The sequence below is a fragment of the Pteropus vampyrus genome, unplaced genomic scaffold, assembly GCF_000151845.1.
Source record: "Pteropus vampyrus isolate Shadow unplaced genomic scaffold, Pvam_2.0 Scaffold50, whole genome shotgun sequence".
In the NCBI taxonomy this organism is placed as follows: Eukaryota; Metazoa; Chordata; class Mammalia; order Chiroptera; family Pteropodidae; genus Pteropus; species Pteropus vampyrus.
Window position 1 is genome coordinate 6,529,658 of NW_011888831.1, and position 18,698 is coordinate 6,548,355.

General features: G+C 37.8%; 1 protein-coding gene and 1 pseudogene across 1 annotated transcript in view; both read left to right on the plus strand.

Annotated features, from left to right (window-relative positions):
* Positions 1–1,098: 1,098 nt before the first annotated feature.
* LOC111739496 lies at positions 1,099–1,217 on the plus strand (annotated as a pseudogene).
* A 3,810-nt stretch (positions 1,218–5,027) lies between these two features.
* The window catches only part of NUFIP2 (NUFIP2, FMR1 interacting protein 2), a 28,121-nt gene continuing 14,450 nt past the window's right edge, over positions 5,028–18,698 (plus strand). Inside the window, exons 1-2 of the mRNA XM_011359930.2 lie at positions 5,028–5,409; positions 9,978–11,699. Coding sequence (XP_011358232.1) covers positions 5,127–5,409; positions 9,978–11,699 — 2,005 coding nt within the window. The 5' untranslated portion in view covers positions 5,028–5,126. The remainder of the gene's footprint in view (positions 5,410–9,977; positions 11,700–18,698) is intronic.

Genomic DNA, 18,698 nt, shown 5'->3' on the forward strand with positions numbered 1-18,698 from the left:
CGATATGATATTTTCGATTATGGTCTGTCATTGGAACACATTTCGTTATGGGTAAGATCTATGCCGTGAAAGTTAGGCAGTTTTTGCCCTGAACATCCTCAGTAATTAACTTGAATTTCCTAAATGCAACTTCATTCTGCAGATCAACAAGGTTCACTTCAAAAAGACAGCCCTAGAGGCCAACAGATAAAATTTGATTCCTTGAGTTCTAGTGACTAGTGTTTTTCCAACATTTCTTACATTAATCATAGATGGTACTTTCATATCATACCAAACTTTCACAGAAAATGAAGTGACCACTTTCTTCTTGGCAGCTTTTTTGTTGTCTTTCATAAGGCACTTGTACTTGCAGATCACTGTGGTGCTGCTCAGAGAGCCAAAAGGCTATTTGCCAATTTTTTTTTAATTGAGAAATAACTCTTTTCTTGGTTAAGTCGATAATTGATTTCTCTAAAACTCAGTTTCCTTAATGAAATATCATGTCTGAAAGTTTAGCTTTATTATCTAATATTTAGTAATTGAGCACCATTAATATTTAATATTTAGTACCACTTACTGTTATAAACACTATACTCAACAACTTTATATACATTATCTTATTTAAACTTCACTACACCTTGTGAATTAGGCACTAACATTACTTCCATTTTTCACATGAGTAAACTAAGGCTTTGAGAGGTTAATGATTTGTCCAAACACGGTGACAAAGCTAAGCAGTTTCAGAATAGAAGTTCCATTCCAGTTCTGTCTGATGACAAAACTTATATCACTCTACTATAGTTTCTCCCTCAAACTTTTTCCCATATCACTTTTCATAAGAGTAAAATGTCATTTTTGAAACTTTGATATTTAGAAAAATCCTCATATTCTAGTTATTAAAAGACTAACCTAATTTACCCATACCTCTGTTCAATTCCTTTGAAAGTTTTTTGAAGTTAGTGTTTCTAGGCAAAAATATTATGATCTAAAAGAAATATACAGGAATAAAATTCTTTTCCCACTGAAATAAAACTGTAGATATTACCAGTGATTTGCCTCATTTTGAAATTAGAATAATAATCAGAGAGACAATTTCCATTTATATAAAACTACATAATAGTCTATGGCCATGCCACTCTGAAAGTGCTCAATCTCATCTGATCTTGGAAGCTAAGCAGGGTCCCGCCTGGTTAGTACTTGGATGGGAGACCACCTACAAATGCCAGGTGCTGTAGGAGTTAAAAAAGAAAAAAAATTAAAATAAATAAATAAATAAATAAATAAATAAAACTATATAATACTGTTTCTGATAATAATTTCTATAAAGTTATAGCTAATTGTTACAGTTGAAAAACTGTATACAAAAGCTAAATTTCCCGCTATTATATAGTTTTATTATAATGAAATAAAAGAGTAATCTGGGAAGAAAAGGCAGCAATATGATCATGGAATTTTGCCCATTCTCCATATTTTAGAGAGGAGAAAACTGAGGTCTAAATAGTTAAATATTTCTGTATCTCTTAACTCATCATAGTACACAAGTATAAGATTAAAAGTGTGTGAAAAGTGATTTTCACTTGATAATTAATACAGTCTTGCAAATATATTTAACCAAGTTCTAAAACTGTATCAATAAGAGAAATAGATTTTAAAAATCCCAAGTAACAAAAAGCTTAATATGTGGTACACAAAAAGTGCCTAATATTTGTGAATGAACAAATGAATAAAAAGATTTCATTGCTTTTATTTTTCAAGTTCCCGCATGATCCTTGAATTCACATTTTATATCCAATCATAATGTATACATAATGTATAATTTACTTTGCTTTTTGCACTTGAGTTATACTGTCAACAATTTTTCATGTTGTTATAATATATAACCATAACCTTTTAAAGTACATATTGAAGTTACAACACTTCTGAGTCAGATTCCCAAATGACTATTAACAGGGGTAAATCCAGGTTTTGGAGGGCCCTCATTAAGGAAAAAATTACAAAAATATGTTACTTTAAAAAATGTACACCATAATGAAAAAATATCTAAGTCTTCCAAAAGACCATTTCTAGGGTCCCTCCTGAGCCTGGGAGGGACCTGTGCATTGTGGGCCCAGAAACTTCATTACTTTCACAGAACATCTGCTTCTGTTGATAATCAAACATCATTATGGTATAGCTTAAATTTTTTTAGAGGTTTACTAGAATTTTAGAAAAGTATATCACCCTTCGATAGTGTTAGAAATTCTTTCTATCCAGCTGACCTGGAATCTTTTTCAGGTCCCACTATCAACTTGGTGGCTTTTAAATTATAAGCAATCCTCTTAATTTCTTCAGGCCTCAAATTCTTCATCTGTTGAATGAGCTTAATATCTATTTTAAAGAATTACAAATGAAAATAAAGATAAAATACTTGGTACAGCTCCTGACAAATAGTAAATGCTCAATAAATATTAGTTATTATGATTATAGCAATAGTTAAAACATTAATCTACTATATATGGGAACCACCTATCTCTCCATTACAACTTTCCACACTGACTGTAGATAAAATACGGTGTAAAATGAATTTCAAAGGGTTGTGCAGATTCAATTTTTATTATTTTAATTTTTAAAAATATTATTATGAAAATAGCTACATAGTAGAACATTTGGAAAATAGAGAAAAGAAAAAAAAGCACCCACAACTGAAAGAAAAGATACACATTCTACTGCTGTATTTCCATACTTATTTAAAAATTCATATTTTTACAAGGTTATGATAAAATAGCATTTTTTCTTACATTATATCATAAGCCTTTCTCCACACTACTACATAACATTAATGAAACATTCATAATAACTAGAGCATCTGAGAGCAAAGCTTAGTTTCCTAAACTTCATACAACTATATGTGAAGAAACTAAGGCAGGCTGAGGTGTGATAATCAGAAACTCAGAGTGAGTGCTTTTGATTTGCCTGAAACCAGAATGTAGAAAATGTAGAGACGTTAGAACTCAGGAATTCTTGCCTTCCAACTAAATGCATAAATCAGCAAAAGAATATAAAGCATTATCAATATAAACCTAATGCTATATACACTTTTATTTCTTCTTTAAGAGGTGGACAGTAGTGGAATACCATTCAATGGCAAAGACTTATTTGCCACAATGTATTATTATTGGGGTTTTAGTTCTCAAAACTGGGTAAACATACTCTACCTCAAGAGACTTTTCTTTAAAATTTAGCAAGGCAATACAAATCCTCAACATATAGAACAGGCCACAGTCTGGTCATGGTTGTCTGGATTCAGTGACATTTGCTGTTGGAAATAGGTTCTTACCTTTCAATTATGCTATTGTGTTGACATTCAATGATTTCCGAGCACAAACACTTCCTTTTAAGCTGCTTTGTTCCTTTAACGTTGTCCTGCTGGAGAAATTCAAACCACATTTTAAAAATTATAAACTATAACATATATTGAGTAAATAATTTATGTATATTCTGAATGAATGGATTAAAAAAATATGGTCTATACATACAACGGAATATTATTCAGCCTTAAACAGGAAGGAAATTCTGATACATAAAACAACATAGATGAACCTGGAAGACATTATTTTAAGTGAAATAAGCCAGACACAAAAAGACAAATATTGTATTATTCTACTTGTATGAGTTATCAAAGAAATTGAAAATACAATAGTTTACACCAGAGGACCAGAGGGAGGAGGGTAAGGAGTTATTGTTTAATGGGCACAGAGTTTCAGTTTGGGATGATGAGAAACTTCCAGAGATGAACAGTGGTGATGGTTGCATAATATGAATGCACCTGATGCTACTGAACTGTATACTTAAAAGTGGTTAAAATGGTAAATTTCATGCATTTTTTGTAAAGAAAATTCCCCCAATATACCATGCACTAAAAAAAGTGTATTATGCATGTATATTCAGTTTAAGAAATAATTATAAATATATTTTTATAAATATTTTTATAATTTAAATATATAAATATTTTCTTTTTATTATATATACATATATATATATATATAAAATCGTCACCTAGGTCAAAAAACGTTATCAGAAGGTACCCCTGTGCCCCTCCCCATCACAACCCTTTTCTTCCACAGTAACCACTATCCTGGCTCTAACATTTGCTTTTAAAAATCTAGCTGTGATGTGATAATGCAGGATAAGTTAAATCAACACTACAAAATGCACCAGAGTATTTCTTTAAATTCCGATATTTTCCATAGATGCAAAAAAAAATTAACGTAGTAACTTCTAAAGTGCTCTTTTCCTTCTTTCGCTGTTGAAACTCTTCATATTCTAAAACCTATCTCAGTTCCACAGTTGACCTCACCTGCAGTGAAAAACAAGAAAAAAACTAATTCTGTGTAGATTTTAGATTTTGATTCCTCCCGCTCTCCACTGCCTCCAACTACAAAGAAACAATGATTTAAACCCTTTGTGTCCTTTTAGAAAATTACACAGATACCCCATTGTGGAACCCTATAATCCCTTCGTGGAAAGGAAGAGATTAGCATATGAATACAAAGCAAAATGAATCCCGAATACAAAATGATCTACTGATTTGTGAAGCTCTTGTATTCTTAAAAATGTATTTATTTCCTCTTTTTGTATTGTCCCTTTAGTGGTCGGTTAAGGGAATTGAGCTTCCCCTCTGGTTACCCGGAAAAGGATTTAAAGAAAAAAAAGCCAACAGATTCTAGGAGGTGCAAAACCAACAGATGGCTCCCAAAGCCAGTGGAATCACCCGTGGAATCTGCTACATTCGACATGAGCTTGCTTGCTGGCGAGAAGTGTAGAAAGTGCTGTTCGCAGACTGCGAGGTGAAGGAGATAAAGCGACAGAACAGAGAGCCATAGTGCTGACGTTGAAGGCCCGGCCCTGTGAGGTTGCACAGGGTAAGTGGCGTTGGCCAGGAGGCTGTGGCGAAGGGGAAGGAAAGAAGATTTGGGCTGGGGGCGGGGCGTGCGGTGCAGCGAGCTTCCTGATTGCTGCAGTGTCGCTGCCAATCTCGCAGAATCGCTGGGTTAACCAGTGCGCTGGCGAGACGCGCTCAGATATACTGAGTGAGCCTGAAGAAGCAGTCTCAGATCCTGACGGTGCAGCAGCCCGCAGCCTCAGCCAGGGAGTCCCAGCCGCTTTCAATGGAGGAGAAGCCCGGCCAGCCACAGCCTCAGCACCATCACAGCCACCACCATCCGCACCATCATCCCCAGCAGCAGCAGCAGCAGCAGCCGCCGCACCACCACCACCATTATTATTACTACAACCACAGCCACAACCACCATCACCACCACCATCACCAGCAGCCTCACCAATACCTGCAGCATGGAGCCGAGGGCAGCCCCAAGGCCCAGCCAAAGCCGCTGAAACATGAGCAGAAACACGCCCTCCAGCAGCACCAGGAAACGCCGAAGAAGAAAACAGGTCTGGGAGGGAGGACGAGTGGGGGAAGGGGAATGGGGGTGGGGGGTAGGGGAGATGGGGGTGGGGCTGGATCTGGAAAGCGCGGACCGGGTCGGGGTGCTTGCGTGTGTGCGCGCGCGTGTGTGTGTTTTGTGTGTGTCCTGTGGGTGCGGGGAAGCCCCCTTTCATTCTCTCAAAGCTCGGGCTGGGCCGCGGGGTTTGCAGCGCCCTCTCCTTCCCCTCAGCATGGGAGAGGCCCAACCAGGCCAGTGTGACCTTCCCGGCCCCTGCTCGGGCTGAACGGAGACCCAGGGGGTCGACCTTGGAAGTCTAGTCTTATTCGTATTCCGTTTACCTTCCTCCGGCCCTGGAGGAACCTTTATTTGGGGGCCCTGAGTTGGGGTGAACCTAGCCTCCCCAAACCCTTCGGGGTGTAACTCAGTAAGGCCTAGGGAATCCCGACTCTGGTGGTGTCGCGAGACCCTTTTGCAAGCAGTGTGGAGAGGGTAGGTGGGCAGAGTAGAGGAAGTGTCCTCCCTCACCCGCCACCCCAAGCCCACCTGTGGCCTTGGGGTTCCCCGTCTGGGGGGGGTGGTTGGTACCCTTGTCTCTCGTGTCATTTCCACCCTTAGACGCCCTTTTGGGCACCGGACCCCTCAGTTTGGCCCTGCGGTTCCTCCCGAGGCCGGCGCCCCGGGCCCGCTCCCCCCAGAGCCGGCGCGGCTGGAATGTTCTCTCCTCCTCGCGGGGCCGCTTCCTGTCCGCCATGTTGGAAGCCGATTCCTGTCACCGACTCCGGCCCACTGAGGAGCGAAGGGGGAAGGGTGTCGAGGGGCACCCAGCGCTTCGGAGCCGGGTGGCTTGGGATCCCTACTGGCGGTCTCCTTGCCTGCCCCCCCTCACTGCGGGGGCGCTGCCGGCCCGCGGCCTCCCCTCCCCCCGTCGCCGGCCGGGTTGTGTAACCCGGTGGCGGCCGCGCGGCCCCGGGCGGGTCCCTGGGGTGAGGGGCGGGGGCGGTTGGGGTGGGGGAGGGAAGCGGCCACGAGGGGAGCGGCCTGCTTCGTGCCCCGCGCGCCGACCGCCGCGTTTCCCGCTCCCGGGTGCGGCGATAGGCGCGGGCGGTCCAGGCCGGGAGCCGGCCTCGAAGCGGAGCCGAGGGAGAAGGAGGCCGCGGACCGCGGGCGGCGTCCACGGCGCTCCTCGGGGCAAGAAGGGCTGGGGTGGGGGGGGCACATTTTGGGTAGAGGCGGTGCCTGAAGGCCGGGTGGGGTACCCAGCGGGAACCGGGCTCCCCGGTCACGAGTTTCTCTGCCACAGGAACCTCATCTCCTGCCAGGTTCGCTCACGATTCTGGCTCTCAGGCTTTCACTTGGGCCCTTCTAGCGGCTCATTTTTTCAAGAAAAGCTTGTTCACTCCCCGCTTCTCCCCTCACCCCACCCCCCCCAACATTTACCTTCTAGGCTTGGGTACTGTTTTTGAGGAGAGAGATTTGATTGGATGGGGGAGAGGGTGAGTTTTTTTGACCCCTATTTCTTGTCCTTAAGGGTGAACCGAGGTGGCTCATCCATGAGGTTAGTTCACCTACCATCTTGCTTCGGATGAGGCTTTTTTCCCCCATGTTGAAAGATGTTTTCTCATTTTCAAATCGATATTGATCCCCAAACTCTTGTTTTTAACAAATGTTAAGTTGAAGGTAAAAGTCATTTTAGAAAACATTTGAGAAGAAATGAACTTAGACGTTTGTAGCCAGGCAGATTTTTTAAAAAATAAGGGTTCTTTGTACACGGAAGAGAAATGAAGGGAATGGTAAAATGAATGTTAAACCCAGCATGTCAAGTGTGATAAAAGCAGTTACTGAGAGGAAAAAACCCCTGCTTTTCTATTGTAGATTTAATGTGACTTGAAGACTGAAATTGGAATGTCAAACCTTCCATTTTGGGGGATAGTGTGCAGTAGAAATGAACATACAGACGTGTTCAGTGCTTAATCCTAAGGATTTGGGACACTTTAAAAACTTAGAAATGTACAACACTAGTTTTTAACGTTACATCATTCTCAAAAGGTGAGAAGATCTTATGATTGCTTGGAATATAAGGCAGGTTGGAAATTTTCTTTTATCCGTCAGATATTAATATGCCCCTGAATCATTAAAGGTGGCATCCTTCAAATTAGTATGTCTTAACCCCAGGAGAGGACAAAGAGGAGAAACTGGGCTTATAGCAATTTTGAGAGAACATAAACAATTTAAGCTGAGAGTTTTTCATGTGTGGCCTGCTCACAGTACTGTTACCTCAACATGCATAATGCTAATTTACCAAGAAAACTTGTGAGGGTTTAAAAAATGGATCTGCGGTATGTTGAGGTGGGGCCTTATGACCCATTACCCACAAACCTATAAAGAACAGTTTTTCTTTACCCAGAGGAGGGCGCAAGAGAGCGCCAAATGTGTTCAGCAATTTCATTCAGTTTCTAATTCAAAAGCTAGATTTATCAGGACTTAAATTTTGCTGGGCCCATTTGAAGTAGAGTTAGATGCTTTAGCATGGAAACCCTAAATGATAAAGGCACTAGGAGTCTTTTGATTTCTCTCAAGTAATTCTATAGTGTTTATATTTTTCTTAAATACTTGAGTTTTTAAAAAATGTCTCTCGCAGACTTTTTGCATACCAACAAGGTTACCCTGGTAAAATTTTTATATAATTGAATGAGAAAATGTTTTTGTCATTAAAACTTGGGGGTAGAAGTATGGTGGCTTCTAAACTGTTTAAATTGGTCACTTCTGATATCAGCCACTATATGTTAGTAATTTTAGGAGTAATTTTCTCACTCAAAAAAGTCTTGGCTTTGGTCCAACTTAGTTGGGACATTGAATTTTGGGGGGGTTTGAAACTGCTTGCTTACCTTCGAGATGTGGAAAGTTGACAAATGGTCCCAAGGGTACAGACCTTTGTTTAGCCTGTTAACATGTTAAATGGTATATGTAGTTCTCTTTAATCTAGAGCTATACACGGGTAAGCTTAGATATCTATTAAAAATATTGAGAGCCTTTATATTGGAACTTTCTGTGTTTCTAAAGAAAAGAAAATTTTAGCAAAGATCCTAAGCAGTAATCTCTTCTTTACTGTTTCATGGTTAGAATTTTTTCACCAAAAGTTTGACTTGATTGGCTTATGATAGCTTTTTCAGCAGTGAAAAAATTAAAATGTAACTCTACAGAAGTTAAGAGCTTTTACAAAATGTGTTCCCACCTATTTCTCTGATGTAGAATGACTTAAAATTATAGTAAACCCCGTTGCGAATCTTCCCAAATTATGTTCTATTCCACAAGTTATTCTAAAACAATGATTTTCAAACTTTTTTTTAGTATTTCTTCTACTTTTAAAATATGCAAGGAGCTTTTAATGTGGGCTATATATTCATATTTATTATATTGGAAATTAAAATGTCAAAACAATATACAAGCTCATGTGCCTTTTAACCTTCACAGGCTAAAGGCCCAAGAGAATGAATGAAAGTGACAAAGGCAAATTACTTGGTATTCCTTTTGGATCCTCCTTCCCCTGAAAAACTGCTTTAAACGTGTGTGTGCACACATGCATGTATGTGTATCCTATTGTGTATGTGTTTCTAACGAGTTAACTTCAAGATGTTTGGGAAGCATTTCATAGAAAAGTAGATAACTAATATCACTATTTTACTAGTAAGGAAATGGGAAAGGTGGTTGACTCAGTTGAAGCGCCTATAGTAATAAATTGTTTATGGAAGTTGAAGGTTTTGAATACAGTGACACTCTAAAATAAGTTACCTTTCATTGTAGTTTTACTGGTAAATATTTTCTTACTGCATCATTTGGGTAGGCAGTATAACAGTGATAGGGACCCATGTTCCAGATAGACTGGAGTTCAGATTTCCAGTTCTCTCACTTTGTAACTTGGGCAAGTTATATAATTTCTCTGAGTCTGTTTACCTAAATGTAAAATGAAGAAAATACATCTTATGAGTTAGACACATTGGTACATAAGTGTTTTGGTTTTGTACTATGATCTAATTGGGAAACGTCAAAATTAACTATATCAAAAAGTTCACAGTTGTTAGATTTTTGGTTGGCAGAATGCAATATCAATTGCTTATGGTCACCACCAGCCACTTATGGTTTCATAGAAATGGAATCTTTATTTTCCCTGTAATACTTAAAATTCCTTTATCAATATAACTTGATTTTTCCCAGAGAGTAGCTCTGTTCTTAATTGTAAGGAAAATTTTATAACAGCCATGTGAGAATGATGAGAAGGTTGATTCCGTTAGACAAGATGTATTATGGCATGCTACTTAAGAGGTCATGTTCTTTTTGAACTTGGACTTTGGTTTGAATCCCTGCTTAGTTCTGTTTATTGCTTAGTTGACTTCCTAATCTGTAAAATGGGATTAACAAATGTCGTCTTCTTATAGAACTATGAAGTAATAACATAAAGCTAAAGCTCATAGCATAGTGTCCAGCACACAGTAAATAAACAGTGCTTAAATGTTAGGTACTACTGTAATGTAATGCACATACTGTAATTTTAAAAAACTTTTTTTTCCTTCCTAGGCTATGGTGAACTAAATGGTAATGCTGGAGAAAGAGAAGTATCTTTAAAGAACCTGGGTTCTGATGAAGCTACCAGCCCAATTTCCAGGGTCCTCAATGGCAACCAACAAGTTGTAGACACTAATCCGAAGCAGACTGTAAAGACCAGCACCTTTGGGAAAGCAGGAATTAAAACCAGGAATTTCATTCAGAAGAACAGTATGGACAAAAAGAATGGAAAGTCTTATGAAAATAAATCTGGAGAGAACCAGTCTGTAGATAAGAGTGATGCTGTAGCAATTCCAAATGGTGTTGTAACAAATAATTCTGGCTATATTACTAATGGTTATATGGGCAAAGGAGCAGATAATGATGGTAGTGGATCTGAGAGCGGATATACCACTCCTAAAAAAAGGAAAGCTAGGCGCAATAGTGCCAAGGGTTGTGAAAACCTTAATTTAGTGCAGGACAAAATAATGCAACAAGAGACCAGTGTCCCAACCTTAAAACAGGGACTTGAAACTTTCAAGCCTGACTATAGTGAACAAAAGGGAAATCGAGTAGATGGTTCAAAGCCCATTTGGAAGTATGAAACTGGGCCTGGAGGAACAAGTCGAGGAAAACCTTCTGTGGGTGATATGCTGCGGAAAAGTTCTGATGTTAAACCTGGCGTGAGCAGCAAAAAATTTGATGACCGGCCCAAAGGAAAGCATGCTTCTGCTGTTGCCTCCAAAGAGGACTCATGGACCCTATTTAAACCACCTCCAGTTTTTCCAGTAGACAATAGCAGTGCTAAAATAGTTCCTAAAATAAGTTATGCAAGCAAAGTTAAGGAAAACCTCAACAAAACTGTACAGAACTCTTCTGTGTCACCATCTTCATCTTCATCCTCTTCGTCATCTGTTGGGGAAACTCAGACCCAATCTTCAAGTCGGTTATCCCAGGTCCCTATGTCAGCGCTGAAATCTGTTACTTCAGCCAGCTTTTCTAATGGACCTGTTTTAGCAGGGACTGATGCAAGTGTGTATTCTCCAGGGGGTCAGCCACTGCTAACTACTGCTGCTAATACGCTAACACCCACCTCTTCTGGGACTGATTCAGTTCTCCAGGACATGAGTCTGACTTCAGCAGCTGTTGAACAAATTAAGTCTAGCCTTTTTATCTACCCTTCAAATATGCAAGCTGTGCTGTTGAGCACAGCACAAGTGGATCTACCCTCTCAGACAGATCAGCAAAACCTGGGGGATATCTTCCAGAATCAGTGGGGTTTATCATTTATAAATGAACCCAGTGCTGGCCCTGAGACTGTTACTGGGAAGTCATCAGATAAAGTGATGGAGGTGACATTTCAAGGGGAATATCCTGCCACTTTGGTTTCACAGGGTGCTGAAATAATCCCCTCAGGAACTGAGCATCCTGTGTTTCCCAAGGCATATGAGCTGGAAAAACGGACTAGTCCTCAAGTTCTGGGTAGCATTCTAAAATCTGGGACTACTAGTGAGAGTGGAGCCTTATCCTTGGAACCCAGTCATATAGGTGACCTGCAAAAAGCAGACACCAGTAGTCAAGGTGCTTTAGTGTTTCTCTCAAAGGACTACGAGATAGAAAATCAAAATCCTCTGGCATCTCCTACGAACACTTTGTTAGGCTCCGCCAAAGAACAGAGATACCAGAGAGGCCTAGAAAGGGATGATAGCTGGGGTTCTTTTGACCTGAGGGCTGCTATTGTATATCACACTAAAGGTAACTCATTTGTTTCGTATACAAAGATTTCTTTTTTTATGCATTTATTAGCTATTAAGGGTGAAATGTGGAAATTATTATGAAATTTCTTTAAGAATTTCAGAGCTTAGTTGAGAATAATAATGTGAATAAGCAACTGATAAACTAATTCGGGGTCTATGGAAATAGTACAGTTAAAATTTAGAAAGAATGTTCACTTTTCCAACTTGAAAGCATTTCTTTTTATACAGAGAAGTATAATTGATGTGCCTGGTTCAAAGAATAAAGGGGTAGAGGTGGAGGTGGAGAGGTCCCTAAAGGAGTGTTACATTTTCTCTTGAACATTCTTAAAAGTTCTTGCAAAAATTTTTCTTTTAACAGATATGCCTTTCTCCTTTGCTTTTTTTTATCATAATGCTTCTTTATTTGTGAGCTCACTTAATAGTTTCACTTTGCTTAAAATGAGTAGGAGCAGTGTTTCTAAGGAGGGGAGGCCAAAAAGATAGTGTCAAACTGTTTTTTTCTCTTAATAAGAAGGAAAAATGGATGCCAGATGGTAACTAGAAAATAATTTAGACAAACTACAATGGCAAGCACAATTAGCATTGTAAGGACCAGGCTCTTGGGAGGCTATACTTCTCATAGCCCCAAAGCGCATATTAAAAAGGAACCAGGTATCTTTCAAGTTCCATGTCAGCAATAACTTCTTTAGAATGTGGTTTATTTGTCATTAAAATTTACTGTATGGCATAAACTGATTTAAATTCATGAAGCTAATGGGATTTAATGAATGATACTTATAAACCTCTGTGGTTTTGAGAACAGTGGTTTTCAATCTTCCACTTTGATCCCCCCAATACCCCAATAGAAATGTATACCCCAGGCATGCCTGCACACTCCTAATATATACTCCACATTCCCATTTAAAAATTTTTTTAAAATTTATTTTCCAATTACTGTTGACATACCATATTATATTAGTTTCATGCACATTCCCATGTTTAACAGTGGCTCATTCAGGCAATCACTTGCTACTACATGTAGGTAGGATCAGCATGCATTGTGGAGGTGAGGTAATTACCATATGCTCCTTGGAAGAATCACTGCCTTAGAGATCAGTAACAAAGCTACTTATGTGCCTTTTAAGCATACTACCTAGTCTGTATTCCTTTTTTATCTGCAAACTGTAAGACTGAAATAAACAGATGTCCTTTTTCTATTTTTCTTAAAAAAAAAAAAATGGGAGTAAGTAGAATTGTCTTATGGGAGTTTAGGAATAGAAATCTTGGCAGATAAAATTACCTGTCTTCACTTTTCTCCATCTCTGCTCTTTGGAAGTAAACATGAGTTAACCAGGAGCTGAATGTTTTTAGAAAAATTAGGGCAAAAAAAGAAATGCTTAGTTTCTTAAGATGTGGTTCATTATAAATTGAATTCTGTCAGGGAAGTTGGGTGTTTTTGGTGTTATTTTCCTTTTAGAGACTATTACTTGAAAAATCTTTACCAATGAATTATGTGCTAGTGGTCATTGTGTGAGCCTGAGAAGACATCTGATTATGTTAAGTTCTCCCACAACTTGCAGAAAATTCTGGGACAGGTTGTTCCATTTGGTGGGTAGTTGGTGGTTTTATGTGTGATTTTTATTATGGAGAATTGTAGACCTTTTAAAATTGGAGTATTAACTCCTATTTCTAGGTATTCTTTCTGTATGCATTTTCCCTATCGATAGGCTAAGTATGAAATCAGTGGTATTTAGATAAACTAAATGCCCCTACATGGATGCAGTTTTATTTATTTTTGGTGGTGTTACTGAAAGGTTTGCTTTAGTAAGGTATATTAGTTTGAGTTTTGTAGTTGAACATTATTGAAGTTAAACTGGTATAGATTGTTTTTCCCCTTAGAGTAATAGGTAATATTCAATTCAGTTAGGTCCCAAAATGGCAGATTCTTTGAATTCCTGCCAAATGTAGAGTGGTCCTTTAAATCATTTGAATTTGTTTTAAAACACAACCTTTTGAAGATCTGCAGATCTTGTTCATAAGTGAAGGCTTGCCTTTTTTTTATTTTTTAAGTTAAACTCTAAAAGAAGTAAATCACTTGGGCTTATTGGAATATCATTTATAAAAGAGCACCTATATTATTTTTTTGGTCTTTTAATGTAGTCTTTAAATGTTCAGAAGTACTCTCTTAGTGAGTTAAAGTTAGCCTTAGAATTGGAAGGTCTATGCATATCTCCTAACTTCAAAAATAAGCCCTTCAGCAACTTTATTTGGAAGTTATAGGTAGGAGGGTGCTTTATGTCAGTTCAGTTGGAATGGTGCATCTTTTAGTTTAAACAATACTTGGAGCTTTTGAAGTGCTGCAGAGATAAAAAAAAATCTGAATGCTCAGTACAATGGAGCATATGAAATGAAGGTATGTTGAGACATAAATAAGGGATTGATGGAGATTCTGGTTCTTGGGATTTTTCTTTTAGCTTTCGATATAATGCTACTAACTTTAAAGAAATAAGACTGCTAATCCGTGATATATTGGGGCATATAGTACCATTACATAGCAGTACCAGTATTTAAGGTAAGAGATAGATCTTTTCGTTTATTTAAAGTGACACTTAAGAGGCAAAGCTTTAATAAAGTGATATCTTTTTAAATTGATTATGAAAAAATTTTAAGTATACACAAAATGGAGCCAGTAATATAATGAACCCCAGTGTACTCAGCATCTAGCTTGAGCATTTAAAAATATCATTCTTGTTTCACCTGCCCACCTTCATGCTTTCTTTTTTAGGTATTATAACATTTTGCTAGTCGATACTTTGAGTCTGTTAGAGGATAGCTTTTAATGCACATGCCCAGGACATATAACTTGTCTCTTTCAAAGCAGTTACTCAGTTCTTAGTTTAGTGGAATTCTTTGATTTGTTGTCGTAAGCTTATAACACTAAATTCTAATTTTCTAAGGTGAATCTTTAGTTTTGAAATGGTCAGATTTTTGAAGCTGAGTTTGTTGAAATAAGGTAGATTGATGTGAGTTGTGCATTTTGGTCCGTGTTAATTTAAATCAGGTTGATTTATCTTGCCTGGCTAATTTAAATATTTCACTGAATATCAAGCCTTTAAAAGCTATCATTTTGGAATATTCATTAAAAAATAACAATATGGTAAATTTTACCCAGCACATATTGATTCAGGGGAGATGAATTGAGATTTAATCCTTGATGGTCAGAGTGAGTCAATGTGAAAGTTATCTAGTGTAAAATATCCCTGAGGCAACCCTAGGCTATTGTATAAAATTAACTCACTGTGGGGAGAGAGAATTGAATGGAGTAAAAGTGGAAACGAGTAAGTGCATGGTATGTTTTCGTGGAAAGCAGCAGCCTTTAAACCGGGTGTTGATAGATGGGAAACATTTTTGACTTATGGAAATGCAAAGGAGAGGAATATAAGAATAGAAAAGTTGGAGAATCATGAATAAATGTAAACATTGGAAGGGATCCACTTTGGATGTGCTGAGGGGATATAAAAAAGAAGAAGGGTAAGTTGCCGCGTCATGGAGGTTTTTAATTTTAGTCTGGAGGTTGGGGGAGTCACTGAATATTAAGGAAATAGGCTGGTGGAGTGAAAGTAATTTAAACTGACAGAAGACGGGTTTTAATGCTGCTATCCCCAGTTTCTGTACTTGGGCAAATCGTATGTTACTTTTTTAAATTAAGTTTTTTAATCCACATTTTGCAACCATCACAGTAACATTTGATTCTAGCTTACTAAAACTAGTAGCTAAAAGTTTGATGAAGAAAAGGACATTAATAAGTTCTTAAATGTCTCCTCACAAATTATCAGTTTTAAAGTAAAAATAGTAACTAGAATGAAGAAACCAGGAAGACATTGTCTTAATCAAGGGATCAAGTTAAAATCATTCTGATTATGTTGCATAACTTCTTTAAAATTTGTTGGCTTAAAACAATTTATGGTTTTCATGGTTCTGTGGATTTAGTGGGCTCAGCTGGGATCACTCATGCAGTTACAGCCACCAAATGTTGTCTAGAACTTATTTCATCTAAAAGTTCAATATCGATTTGGTTAAATATTCAAGATGGCTTCTTTTACTCAGGTGTCTAATGGCTGGGATGGCTAGAACACTTGGGTGTTGGCCAGCCTTCTCTCTTTCTTCAAGTGGCTAACCTGAGCTTTTCACAAGGTGGATGTCAGTGTACAAAATTTCCAAAGACAGCATTTTAATAGACCAAGTCAGAAGCTGCATGGTTTCTTCAGACCTTCCTTGCATTTGTCTAGCTTTCAAAAATAGAGGCAAAGTTTGGTGGTGTTTCAGAGCACAAGCTTTGGGATAAGACCTCAGTTTGAATTCCAGCTCTTTTGCCACTTAATTGTTGTTTGGTCTTGGATAAGACACTTAAATTCTCTAGGACTGTTTCATTATCTGGGCTGATGACCCTCTTCTCACAGCTCATTTGTCACTTTTAAGCCTGGGTTTCCTGATTTTATAAAATCCATTATATCCGATTGTACTCAAGTGCTTTAAAAATTGAGTTGGCATTAAGCAATTGACTTGTAGATCTGTGTTCAGGTAGATTAATGTAGCACCAATTCGTAGGGCAGATTGGAAGCCATTTTTCTGATGACTAAAAGTGGAAGATCAGTTAAAATCAGAATAGTCCAGGCAGAGAAATAACAAAGATTTTTCCCTTTTGTATTTGCAGTCATGTGAATGTATTATTTATTTTTAATAAGTATTTTCACCTTCACTGCATTTTATTGCAATTGCTCTATGATTTCTCACAGCTGTTTTTCTAATAATCTTATTAAAGGTACCTGCAGATTTGACTTTGGTTTCAGCCCTAGTTAAAAGTTCTTAGATTTGGAAAAGGTTTTTTTTCCCCCCTGTATGAAATGAGATGTGTAGAGATATGTAACAGTAGAAGATCCTTCCTTTCCCCAGTGATTTGCCATTTTAGCATCTATACTGGGTGTTTGATTTCTCATTAAGTCTGCTTTATGAGTATAATTATAATGAATTTATTTTGGTATTAGTCTGAAAGGAAACTTATCAGGAATTTGCAGAAGCTAAAATTTAACCCCCAGATTTTATTAGCTTAAGAACTGAGAGTGAGAGAAGTAACTACCCATGCTGTAAAAACAAATTGTCTATTACTATCATTTTGTAGTAGCAGTTTCATCCCAAGCAACTTCAATTTGTGGTTATTTTACCTTTAAAAGTAAACTAGATTAGAATAAGTATAGCAGTAGAAATGAGCAAAAAACAAAACCAAAAACAAACTCCTTGGGCTCTGAATTTTTACTGTGTGTATTTAGAGGTGGTCCAGACAACTCTTTTTAGTCTGGTTTGGTGTAGCTCCAAATTGGGACTATAGAATTGAAATTGATAAACTGAACTGTTTGTTAAGCATCTGCTGAAAGGCAGTGACTTCTAACTACCTTAATCAAATTTGCTTGAAAATGTACTGCATTTCTCTGTGTGTACAGTCAATAAGCAAAAGAAGGGTAGGGAAATTTTTCTGATTTTACAAAGAAATTACTTTGAAAAGCATAAGTACAATGGACTGCTTGAAAAAGTGCATATCAGAATAGCAAAACATGGTTTTGGGATAGCCAGTAATCATCCAAAGATAGGCTGATCTGCATTAGAGAGTGGAATTGGGGGGATCCCAGAATTTAAAAATGTCACCATTTCAGTACAGGTGAAACTTACTGGATTTTGTTAACCAATGTCACCGTAAAAAATAAATTTAAAAATTTAAATAAAGTAAAATAAAATCATTAAAAAAAAAGTCACCATTCCAGCTGAATTTTACCGAGTTTGAAATAAAATGGCTTAAAGGGTTAGAAGGCATATTAGTGGTAAATTGATCTGGGGGTTCTCAATTGTGGGAGTCGGCTTGGTTGGCCTTCTATTTGATGTGATTTTGGGGGGGAAGGTGAAGGGAGCCATTATGTGCTTTTTACAATGTTTGAAAATTTTAAATGATTTTTTAAATGCTCTATTTAATTTTAAAGGCATAATAATAATAAGCCTCTACTTGACTTTAACCTTCTTAGCTTAAGTCTTTTTCTTCAATGGATTTTAGAATTAAACGATGAATCTATTTGTTTGGACCATATGAAATTGCTGTTTTTGTAGGTCAAAAGGTTGAGTATCAGCAGTTTCATATGGGTTCTACCTAATATTATTTACTTATAGTCCCGACTGATTTATGAGTAGTCCATTCAAATCAGTGTTTATTCGTTGTGCGAAGCATTGGTGATAAGTAGATGAAAAGAGAGGGTTCATGTCATTGGGGAACTCTAATAGGAAAACATAAATGGAAAGAAATATATTACTAGTGTGAAAGCTCTGTAGAAAAACATAAAATATGTAAAATGCAGTTAGAACAGAGAGAAACCTCTAAGGTGAAACAAGTGGAAGTTGGCTTACTTATTGTACAGAGAGTCCGAATATTTTAGGTAGAGGAAATGGAATAGTGTTCGAAGATTGCCAGTTACTCAGTTTGTTTCAAGGAAGATGAATGGTGCGGCAAGGTTAAAACTCTTTAACTTAGTCATCTTGTTTATTTATTGATGTACCAACGACTGTGTCAAATGCTAGAAATAAGTTTTATGCAAGACAAACAGATCCAATCTCCATGTAGGCAGTGAGAATTCACTAAAATGTTTTGAACATTGTGGTCACTTTCAAATTTGTATTTGTAAAAGAAGAGAATAATAACCGTGGTGTGTGTAGAAGACAAAGTGAAGTTCAATTAATGGCAAAAGAGGCCAGTTAAAAGACAACTACAGAAATGTTTATAAAAGATACCATTCCTTGAACCATGGCAATAGCATTGGGCTAGAGAAAAAGGGATAGGTGACTGAGAATTTACAAGTGTCTTAACTTTGTGTTTGCTGTAGTCGAACACTCCCTCCCTAAATTCTCTAGTTTTGCATTTCTTTAATTCTACACACTCTCTTGCTTTATACATCTTCAATATATAACCTTTCTGGTATCA